This window comes from Pseudochaenichthys georgianus, chromosome 3 (assembly GCF_902827115.2).
Source record: "Pseudochaenichthys georgianus chromosome 3, fPseGeo1.2, whole genome shotgun sequence".
Taxonomy (NCBI): Eukaryota; Metazoa; Chordata; class Actinopteri; order Perciformes; family Channichthyidae; genus Pseudochaenichthys; species Pseudochaenichthys georgianus.
Genome location: NC_047505.1, coordinates 40,645,882 through 40,658,069, shown reverse-complemented (window position 1 = coordinate 40,658,069; position 12,188 = coordinate 40,645,882). Strand labels below are relative to the sequence as shown.

At 42.1% G+C, this 12,188-nt stretch overlaps 1 protein-coding gene across 1 annotated transcript in view; it reads left to right on the top strand.

Moving 5' to 3' along the window:
* LOC117442575 (CUB and sushi domain-containing protein 1-like) overlaps positions 1-12,188 on the top strand; it is a 260,136-nt gene that overhangs the window by 179,016 nt on the left and 68,932 nt on the right. The window contains exons 39-42 of the mRNA XM_034078545.2: positions 4,047-4,163; positions 5,343-5,552; positions 7,934-8,122; positions 8,634-8,811. Coding sequence (XP_033934436.1) covers positions 4,047-4,163; positions 5,343-5,552; positions 7,934-8,122; positions 8,634-8,811 — 694 coding nt within the window. The remainder of the gene's footprint in view (positions 1-4,046; positions 4,164-5,342; positions 5,553-7,933; positions 8,123-8,633; positions 8,812-12,188) is intronic.

The window sequence follows — 12,188 nt, the reverse complement described above, 5'->3', positions numbered from 1 at the left end:
CCGCATCAGAAAGCTTTTGAATGCTGGTACTTTTCCAGTTGGTCTACCTGCTCTTCACGTAGCTCTGCATGTCGTCGTTTAGGTGCTTTTTTTTCTGGAGATAGGCACTGCTCAATCCACTCCTCCATAGTAAGACCCCCCCCGGAGGTCGAAGTTAATCTTAAATGTTTCCATCGTATGCTTTCTAAGTTTGTTCCGTAACGGAAGAAATGTAAATATATTTATAAACCTGACAAGTCAAATCAAGCAATCTGATTGGTCGATAGTGTTTTTGCGGACCTCTTTAATTACAGATTTGAAAACATCCTTGCTTGCTTTAAAAGTAGCACAATTCATTATGTCAAACCTTGGAAAGTATCTAAATATATCTGCCCTAATGCCAAAGGAACTGCACACTGAATATGTGTTGCCGTTTGATGTCTATGTCTGGACCGCTGCGTAAAAAGGAGGGATTCTGCCCCGTTACTTCTCCGCTGCTTTCTTGTTCCATTATGAAAAGCAAACTGCAGGCAGTTTGCTTTTCAGCCCAACGGTATACTGTTTTTCTCAGACGCGGAGGGATACTGACTTGTTGTGAAAAGTAATTCTACCCGTGGTATACGCTCAGTATATCACGGCTAAGAACCAATCAGATTGCTTGATTTGACTTGTCCGTTTTATAATTAGTTATATATAACCTTGGAATCAGATGTGTGGAAGTAAGCAACTTCCTAAATGATATGATCAATATACCTGCTGGATACAAACATAATTGTGTAGCTTGTTATGTGAGCCAAGGCTTCCTTACCTCCTCAAAGGAGTTTAGGGACCTCGATCACATCGATGTTTGTGTTTGTTGAAAACTTGTAGCAGGTCTGGGAAGCCAATTCGAGTTAAACTCAACCTTGACATGTCAGGACTAACTAAACTCAGCCACAGTCTCCTTCAGTATGTATTAGATTCAGCATTTCCTATTCCAGTCAGAGAGACTTTCGTCAACCAAATCATTTCTAAATCTGTCAACAGAAGGATGAGTCAGAATCAGAATACCTTGATTAGTCCCACAGAGGGGACATTTGCATCGTTACAGCAAGAAAGAGCCACAGACAGTGGCTAATGTTACATACAGTACTGTATGTTTAAAAAAAAGTACTAAGTTATGATATAATAAAAAATATAATAAAAAAATAAAAGTTAAAAAAAATACTTTTCAAAATACAAATCCTGTAAGAGTTCTTAGGATTTAGCAGCCAGGTATATATTACACAGTTATTAATGGCATATGTATATACTAATGTATATATTGCACATATAGCACTTATTGCACATAGTGTGATGGTATTTAACAGCACAAAGTTACACAATTTACAAAATGCAAAAAACACACACCTTGTAACGGTTCTAAGGATTTAGCAGCCAGGTATAAATTACACAGTTATTAACGGCATATATATATATTGCACATATAGCACATATTGCACATAGTTGATTGGTATTTATTTAGCAGCAAGGGGTGATATAGTCTGTGTTGTGGTGTGTGTTGGGGAGGAGGGGGCTACTAGGGGCTGTGCTGGTTGTAAAGTCTGACCGCTGCAGGAAGGAAGGACCTGCGGTATCTCTCCGTGAGACAGCGAGGGTGCAGCATCCTGTCGCTGAAGGTGCTGCACAGTGAGGACAGGTGTCCAGCAGGGAGGACAGCTTGGCTGCCATTATCCTGTCTCCCACCACCTCCACAGTGTCCAGAGGACTCCCCAGGACAGAGCTGGCCTTCCTTACCAGTCTGTTCAGTCTCTTCCTGTCAGCAGCCGAGATGCTGCTGCCCCAGCAGGCCATACCATAGAAAATGGCTGATGCCACAACAGAGCTGTAAAAAGTCTGAAGGAGTGCCCGCTGCACCCCGAAAGACCTCAGTCTCCTCAGCAGAAAGAGTCTGCTCTGTCCCTTCTTGTACAGAGCAGCAGAATTATCAGTCCAGTCCAGTTTAATGTTCAAATGAACACCCAGGTATTTGTAAGATTTCACAATCTCAATGTCCGCTCCCTGGTGTCGGGGGGGAGTGTTAAGCCGTCTGAAATCCACCACCAGTTCCTTGGTCTTCGCTGCGTTCAGCTGGAGGTGGTTCCTCTGGCACCAGAAGGTGAAGTCCTGCGTCAGCTCCCTGTACTCCCTGTCATCCTCGTTGGAGATGAGGCCAACGATGGCGGAGTCGTCAGAAAACTTCTGCAGGTGACAGGTTGCAGTGTTGTGGGTGAAGTCTGCAGTGTAGAGGGTGAAGAGAAATGGTGCCAGCACCGTCCCCTAGGGGGCCCCCGTACTGCTGATGATGGTGTCTGATTGACACTCCCTGGTCCTCACGTACTGTGGGCGGTTGGTGAGGTAGTCCAGGATCCAGGAGGTGAGGTGGTGATCCACCCCCGAGAGCTGCAGCTTGTCCCCCAGGAGCGGGGCTGGATGGTGTTGAAGGCACTGGAGAATTCAAAGAACATGATCCTCACAGTGCCCCCAGCCTTCTCCAGGTGGGAGAGGGACCTCTGCAGCAGGTAGATGACGGCGTCATCCACCCCGATGACAGGCTGGTAGGCGAACTGCAGCGGGTCCATTGATGGTCCCACAAGGGGCCGGAGGTGTCCAAGGACCAGCCTCTCCAGGATCTTCATCAGCTGTGATGTCAGCGCCACCTTCCGGTAGCTGTTGAATTCCTTGGGGTGAGGGATCTTTGGCACAGGTACCACACATGACGTCTTCCACAGTTGTGGTACCCTCCCTTGCTTCAGGCTCAGGTTGAATAGAAGCTCCACAATCCCACACAGCTGATCCGCACAGGATTTGAGGAGCCTTGAGCTGATGCCATCTGGACCCACCGCTTTCCTCGCCTTACGGCCCGTCCACACAGCGGCGTGCGTTGAAGCTTCAACGCTTCTGCCCATTCACTTTGAATGGGGTGATGTCACGCATCGCCGAACTGCATTGTGGGAGCAAAGCGTAGCTTTTCTCGCGGTGCTCGCTGCAAAAGTTGAACAATGTTCAACTTTTGAAGCTTCGACGGAAGCGTCAGCCAATCGAATCATATGCCAGTACAAGCTCTAGCCAATGAAACCGCTGCTTGTGTGTCCGGGGCGGGAGATTCAGGTGATTGGTTGTTGGTCTAGCTTCAGACATGCCCGCTGGCAAGCGACAACGCACGCCGCTATGTGGACGGGCTGTTACACTTCTGCAGCTCCCTCCTCACCTGGTTGGTTGTGAAGGACAAGGTGTCGTCAGCGGGTGGAGAAGAACCAGGGGCTGATGTGAGAGGTGTCTGTGAGCTGATGGCCGGGGGCTGAGTAGAGGTGGGAGAGGTGACAGGGCCATTTCCAGGCAGTGGAGATGGGGGGTGCAGCAGGGGGGAATTGGTCGGGGGTTGGGGGGGAGGGCGCATGACTGATCAAATCTGTTGAAGAAGTTATTCAAGTCGTTTGCCCACTGGTGGTCATAATGGGAAGCTATAATATCAAAAATATATCTGTCTGTCTCTAACAGTTCTCAAGGATTTACAGGTATTCAACACACATGGTACAAGCCCCTATACAATTTAGATTTTAGTTTTAAACATGATATCCTCTCTCTTTAAAAATTGGTTTCATATACGCAAGTAGCACCAAATGAACTAACAAAAAGTTTGTTTTACATGTATATTTGTATGCCACTAATGCATTATACTTGCTACAAAGGATTAATGTAATATCACTGTCTTTAACCTAAACTGAGAATACAAGTAAAAAACGGAACATTATAAACTTTGCAAAGGTACAATACAAACAGCTGTATTGAATTGCATTAGATTGTAGAGGTATATCTTATGAAGTGGCCACTGAGTGTAAATGTCAATACAATAAATCCCCCTGTCTAACCGATGGGTACTCAAATCCCAAAGGTTGCTGCTTGTTGCTGTAATTCCAAATATTCTTGTTTTTTAGCTCTGTAACCTTCTTCCTGTTAGAGCAGAGGAGATGAAGTGATGATCTCCACTTTACATTTCTCATGTGTTGCCTGTTTTAACAATGTGTTCGCTGGGCCTGTGTTGTCAGCTCGGTGCAGCGGGGTGTTGTCTGAGATGAGTGGTGTCATCCTCAGTCCGGGTTTCCCTGGCAACTATCCCGGCAACCTGGACTGCACCTGGCAAATCACCCTGCCAACTGGATATGGTAAGTATTATGGAATAAAGAGCATTCAGTACATCTCTTGGTCTATTTGGGAAAACACTATTTCTAGCACCAATTCTGCAGCAACAACATAATATTTATTGAAATCTTTTTAATGCTGTTTAATGAGCAGTGGCGAGCTGTGACTTTTATACCTAGGCCCTCTGACCCCTTCCCTCAAAAAAAAAAAAATTACGTTATTACGTCACAGCGTATACTTCAGCTGAATATCAAAACAACGGCCCGGGGTGCAAAACGCATCAATGAAAGCAATCCTCTACCACACAAAACAACACCTGTAAATAACCCAATTTGTGTTCTTTGAAATTGAAAAGGATATTGCATTGTGTTTGTTATTTTCGTTGCAGTTGTATGTCTTCAGTGTAATTTGGCATGCTTTTATTTTGAATGCGAGGTTACGCTGTTGACAGGAAGTTGTTGTTGCTATGAAAAGCTTCACAGCAGGCAGAACTTGTCATAGTCCGCAATAATAAAACCCACCCATTTAGAGGGAAGATATGATTGGTCAATTTTACTGTCATTTGACATTACTCTTTTGTTCAGTTACTATAGCTGGCCCTCTGTGAATTCATAGCTGGACCACCAATCAGCTCCTGTCTTCACCTCGCAGAGACAAGCTTCTTTCATTTAACCCTTCACATTCAAACAGAAACTGAATAGGCAGATTTGAAGGATTTATTTCTTTGGAAATGTTATTTTAAATACAATTAAATCAAGTTATTATGGTAAAACTAATGACAAATATAACAAAAAAAATATTTTAAAAAAGAAAATATTTAAAAAAAAAATATATATTATTTTGTAGAATATCTTAGGGCCTAAGATATTTGGCGGCTCGCCACTGTTAATGAGTAAGTGATGGTTTGAAAAGAAACCTTTTATGTATGTATTTTGGCATGGAATACATGTCCATGTGTGTAAATATTGCTAGATTTGAGTGGAAAGGATATCACATACTTCTTTCATTAATGCTTATTATTAATGATCAAAGACTTGATTCTTGTCATTTATATTGCTTTGGTAATCTTTTGTATCTTTGGGACTGATTGTGAAAATATGTACAAAATAAACTGCATTGCATTCATTAAAGATACGTTTTACTGTTATTAATATATATATTTAATATGTTTTAGTCTAATACAATCTATGTATGTATTCTAGGAGCACATATTCAGTTCCTAAACTTCTCTTCTGAAGACAACCACGACTTCCTTGAGGTCAGAGCTGGACCACAGCACAGCTCTGCTCTGATTGGACAGTTTACTGGCTCTCAGATCCCACCCCTTCTGCTGAGCACTACCCACCTGACGGTCATCCACTTCTACAGTGACCATTCAGAGAACAGACCGGGGTTTAAACTAACCTATCAGGGTGAGTTTACGTGTGATTTTTGAATGTTGACCGAAGGCCACAAACCCTTAGGTGTCCCTGCAGGCGCTTCCAGTTGAAAGTGGCCCCTCAAGGGACTAAACCTGTGTTCATATTGAGCCAACGGTTGGGAACACAAGATGGTACCTTGAATGATTTAGAAAAGAGAGATGGACTGGTTTCTGAATAATCCTAGTCCCCACATAACAAAGCCTTCTCAACTCCAAGAATGAAGGCTTCAATGAAAAAACGCATCGCTTTTAGGTTTTGAGCTTTGAGCCGTGGATGAGGCATGCTAAAGACTTAAAAAAAACGTATAGATTTCCTCATCATTAAAAGAGATGGATTGTTAGTAAGCCCTGTGAGGGACTGGCATTTTTTCCAGCAGGCTTTGCTCGTAGCCCTAAGTGTTTCACTTCAAAGACACCAGAGATGCACTGTGGGTCCATACGCCAGCATAAGTAGAGCAAGGCTTACTTACACATAGGCTAACCCACATGCACATAGTCTTTTTACCCTTTTTTCCTCCTAATTTGCAATGACAAAGTCCCCTAAAACGGCATCTCTTGTCACTGCTTACTTCCACTTTCGGCTTTTGAAGCTTGTAGACATATTTTATCTCTTAAATAAAGTTGCACCAGATGCTTTTTTTCATCTGATATTAACTATCATGTCCTGTCATAATACAATGATTGGTTTTGTTGAATGAAAACATTGTGAGAGCTCTGACAGGGTGCATGATTTCGGCCCGCAGCACTCAATGACATAAGCTCAGGTTCTGTTTTAAAGGTCCAGGAGGTATATGGTTCAGGAGGCTGAATTGCAGTGTGCACATCCACAAAATCTCAGAGGGATAAGTGCAAAAAATCAATAGAAAGTACCCTCACAGTGATTTTTAGACCCATATGTCGCTAATAACATCTTAAGGGAGCTCTGATTCCAGTTTTAGTGTTTGGCACTCTGACATCGTACGTTCTTGATTGTAGTTTCACAGCCGCACATACTCCCCTATGACTTGGACAACTTTTGGCTTACATTTTCCACATTCTCTCCTCAGCCCCCGGTATCACTTTATCCTTTCCATCTCTTTCCCTTGATGCTGCTTTCACATGGGACCTCTACTGTACATCTGTCACTACTTACTTTTATGTTCCTTCTGTATTTCCACTATATCCAGGTCAATATTTGTATAGCGGTCGGTATCTAAAAGTGGCAGGGGTACTCAGTTCTGACGTTCTTAAGTGTCTTTTGTGGTGTCTCCAATCAGGACTTGGGATGGTTTAGCCCACAGGTGTTCCTGTACACATGCAGTTTCTTCCTGCATAAAGGTAGCCTGGCAGCAACTGTTAGTCAACTTTTTATTTTTGGTGATGCCCCTTGAAGTCTATATGCCTCAGACAGAAGAGTTTTGAATGAAATTGATTGAAATTGTCATTTTGTAATTTGGCAAGCAGCCATATGGCGCATTTCCACTACAGCGCGGAGCTCGCTTTAAGCGTGTCGTGCCCGGCCCGTTTTTGGTTGCGTTTCCACTTGGCGTAGTACCGGCCAGCGGGTACTATTTCACAGTTTTTCTGGCTCTCCAAAATTGAGGTTCTTTCCGGGCCAACAACCGGGCTGAGTATGCTAAACTAGAGAGAGAATCGCTGGCAAGGGGGCTACAACTACAACAAAACATATTTGACCGTGATTTAATTGTAATACACGTTTCAAAATGATGCCGAAGTAACAACATACTGATACCGGTTAGTAAAAACCATGAATTAATGCTTTGACAAGTCTGCAGACAGACGGCAGGCGAAAAACCTTTTAAAATGCGTGTTTTCTGAATGGAGATCGGCTAAGCTAATGCAGTATATGCTCCGACCGTCCACACTCACAACAACGGCCTATACAGACATAAATAAACCAGCGACTGTATTCTCCATGACACACACAGTCTGTGGTTTGTACTTGTTTAACTTTTGTCTAGTTTCTGAACAAATATGAGGAGCTGTGAGCTCTGAGTGCTAACAGCTAACGGCTGATGTTGTTTTTCTGTGGTTCTCATTGAAGATGACGTCACGGCTCCGCCTACACTGCGTTACTATAGTTACTGCCCCAGCTACTAAACTGTAATGGAAACGCAGCATAAAGTGAGCCGGGCCTAACGAGGCTTAGCCATACCGAGGCTTAGCCATACCGAGCGAGGCCCTGTAGTGGAAATGCGCCATTAGTGAGCTTCTGTTTAAGGCTACAGGGTACAATGCTAATAAACACATTCACAAATACCTTTGGTAATCTCAGTTTGATTGAATCGTATAACCTTAAAAATCAAGTGTATCTGAAATTAAGTTTCCAATTATTTCCACTCTGAAAGTTATTTTCTTTATCTGTCTCTTCAGCCTATCAACTTCAAAACTGCCAGGACCCCTTTCCTTTCCTCAACGGTGACATCATCAACGGTGACTACAGTGCTGGCCAATCAGTAACTTTTCAGTGCTACCCCGGTTATGTTTTGATCGGACACCCTGTCCTAACGTGCCTGCACGGGACCAACCGGAAGTGGAACCACCCATTTCCACGCTGTGAGGGTAAGAAGAATAACCAATGAAATGTTTTATACTATTTGATTTGATGGGTGATTAGTATGTATCAAGATTACAATTAAGATACAAATATACAATGGTCACATTAGCCAGTTTATGTTGTGTGGTTATCCATTGTTTCCCAGAATATCCTCATCCATCAGGTTAAATGGTCATTTAAAGTCTAGACATTTAGAAAATGTTGTTATCCTAATTGAGTTTTGGAGAATGTAATCTCATCTTTCATCAGAACCACAAGCGCTATAAAGCAGCAGTTAAGAAGAAAGTGAATATTCCTATGTCACTTAGATATTTTACTTTATACATCAGTAGCACAATCATTGTTCTTATTAATAGCACCACTGCTGCTGCTTTTACTAATACTACTACAAATAATAATGACATTTATATTCCACACTGTCTATAGTTAAATATACCTCCATAGTTTCAGGACTAGCAGGTTAGACGAATGGGACAAATTTGCACATAGATAATCTCATAACTCTGCTTTTTACAGCTCCTTGCGGCTATAATGTCACAGCTGAAAACGGGACAATCTATTCACCTCAGTACCCCATTGAATACCCCAACTTTCAAGACTGCAGCTGGCTCATCACTGTTCCCCACGGACACGGAGTTTATATCAACTTTACCTTATTGCAGACGGAGCCTGTCACTGATTACATCGCTGTCTGGTAAGCCTGGGTACACTTGAACTTACACACACACACACACACACACACACACACACACACACACACACACACACACACACACACACACACACACACACACACACACACACACACACACACACACACACACACACACACACACACACACACACACACACACACACACACACACACACACACACACACACACACACACACACACACACACACACACACACACATATTCACTCAAATGCAAAAGCTTCTTTTCATTGTTGCCCTTTATCTTTGACCCGATTTCATCACTGACAGCTAAGTCTTGAATTGACTTGCATCCTGCCTCCTCTCTGAACACCAATAAGAAGTTATATAAACTTTTGATTCTGTTTTTTTATTATCATTCTGTCCCTCTCTCTCTCACAAACACGCACTTCTGCTTTCTCTCACACACACTTTTATTAGTGGTAACCTTATTCCTGGCATTGATGGCATGTATTTCTTACCTGTACAAAGGAATGTACAGAGAAAATATCAGTGTCAATTGTTTATGATGTTATCATACAGCGACATACACAAAAACCCATATGGATCTGTGTATGGCCTGGTTTATGCACAGGGATCACAGCAACATACACTACTAATGCATGCACCCATATACAGTATACTATGTGCTATGCATAGAATGAATCTCCTGCAGTAATAATGGGATTCACTGTGGAGGTCAGATTGTAACAGGGAGTGTGAGAGTAATGCATTTACAATGGGACCACTGACCAATTCAATCTAACTCGGCACCATGGCCATAGGCAGACCCAGAGAGGGCTTAGGAACTCTGGCAGTAATGATGAGATTCAGTGAGGAGTGGGAAAGGTAATGAAAGGAGCTGGGTTCACATATCCAACGGGACTCGGATGGCTCTGACAAGTTTGGGTCAGTGCGAGAGACATTTCTCACTCAATACAGTTTTGGAAAAATAATATAAAACAGTGAATCTATTACGAATACAATTAGGATCAAGTAGGATTGTGTCACTCACTGTCATCATCTGGTGGAGGTTGGTTTTAGGAAATACATATTTGGCGTTAGGTTGAAGCCAGTCTATAATTGTCATGCTCCAGAGTAAAGCTCTAGGGAGTGAGTAGTTGAAATTCAGGCAGTGGGAAAGTAATACATTTACACTCTGGGACTACTCGCTTTCAATCTCACCAGCTACCAGCGCTATAGATATAGCTACTGTATGGAGAGGCACAGCATCAAGTTATTTTGTAGTTGCAACTAGATTTTTGTGATTTATGTCTTTTTGGCACATTACACAGGGAACAAAATCCTCGATTGTAGGGTACCAAAAGACATCTGTGATGTGAGATTAGTGCATAAATGATAGACTGTTGCACTGTTCAATCCTGCTTTATTTCCCAACACATGAATATATTTGCAAGTGACTGGGGGCCGACACTGAAGGAAAAGTGCTTTGCTCAGATCCAGTGGGATAGCATCTACCTTCCAGGGCCTTAGACGGATTTAGAGTGAGTGATCTGAAGGTCCGCTGATACTGCATTACAGACATGTAAATAGAAAAAGAAACGGCAAGGTCCAGAATAATCATAAAACATAGTCTTATTTTAAGATGGATAGATGGATTCAGACATTCATTCATTTTAAACTAATATGTCATTCTCTAAGAAACGACAGAAATTCTCCAATAAAATATATTTGTTGTTACAGTATACTTCAAGGCAGATGTACTGTAGATATTGATTTCAGCGAAGTGGACTGCTCTGGACGCCTTCTTTTTTTGACGGAGATGCATTGCTCATCTGAGCTTCGATAGATCTTCTATTCTATTTTTTTAATCCCTAATATTCTTTTCAGTGAGTCTTTGGCTTATTTTGACTTTGAGAATGTAATTTGCTTTTCATGTTGAAGGTTTTAGCAACAGGAGAGGTACTGTACAGAACAACGGGTGTACACTGAGTCCATGTCATTAATGACACACAGAGTAAAGTGTTCATAGAACATTGCCTTTGTTCAGGTTGAGTGTGTTCAATGCCATAAGTATCAGCTGGCTTACGGTCACCTCACACTCAAACAAGTCAATGAGGTTGTTTTCTTACTCATCTGAAGAGCCTACATTTTCACTTCTCTGATCACTCATTCTACCGCTGTCAGTAGTTATGCTGATTTCCTCCTCCGCCAGCCTCCTCGTGTTCTCGCTTCTCATTAATCAAACTTGTGATGAATGTCTTTTGCCTTTGTGAATCACAATGTCCTGTTTTTTCCATATCTCAGTGATGTGTATCTTCTGGTTTCTGCCCTGTATACCCCTGGGGTTTATGTGACGGCAGCTGCATCCAGATGTCAGGGACTGAAGCCAAACTGTCTCTATGCTCTGCAACCAGCCGAAGTTTGGCTTCTTGCCTAATATCACTGGACCACTTCTAACAGTGGTCTATGGATCTAACACCAGAGCAACACAGTAGTTCTCCTAAAATCATCTGTCTCAAAAGTCTGGTTTGACTAAATGTGTACATGGTACACTCAGAAAAAGACAATGTTTTATATCAGTGTACTTTTTTGTTAGATCCACTTTTTTCTTCAAACCAGGACTCTGATAGGGTTGTGAAAAAAGTGCAGTGGTTTTACTGTAGGAGGGGGAAATGTGATTTGGTTGATGGTGAATCATGTCAGCCCCATCTCTCTTCTATCTGTTAATGTATTCTTTCCAATTCCAGCCTATTCCCAGCTGCAGTGGGCTCGGGTCAATCACCTGTAGGAGATAGACAGAATAGATAACTCTTAATAAATCAAACTTCCTTTAAACCCTTATTTCCAGAGGTAAGGCTTACTTAAAACATTTTCTGCTCACGTATCAGCAGTGTTTGAGCTTCACAAACCAGCAGCATTTTAGCCTCACAAGCTTACATCTTATGGTTCGAGGGGACTGACTCTATTACATGGGTTTCATTGAACCCGATTCTTTCACTGAGGGAAAGGTCACTAACAAACTCTGGGAGCTAAGTCCAAGTCTTCTCTGTGCTGTTGTCCAATGTATTTATATTTTCAGAAACAAGTATTAAAAAAAAAATGGTAATTTTTACAACCCCCAAAAACACGTTATAATAAATGTTAAATGCATATGATAATTATATATTGGTTCTGTATATGTTCTCTAAGTAAAAATAGAGCCACAACATTCTAGGTCTGCTTTATTTTAAATGACCCAAAAAGCACATTTTGATTCTCCAAATGAGCTCCAACACCTTCAGAAGGCCTTGAATTATTGAGGAGCCATGAGATCCCAGGCACTTCTCATGAATAAAATGTTAAAACCCTTGTTTAATCCAATGGCATGTTCATTAAAAACTAAAAACTGGGCATTTAGGAACTTTAGAAAATGT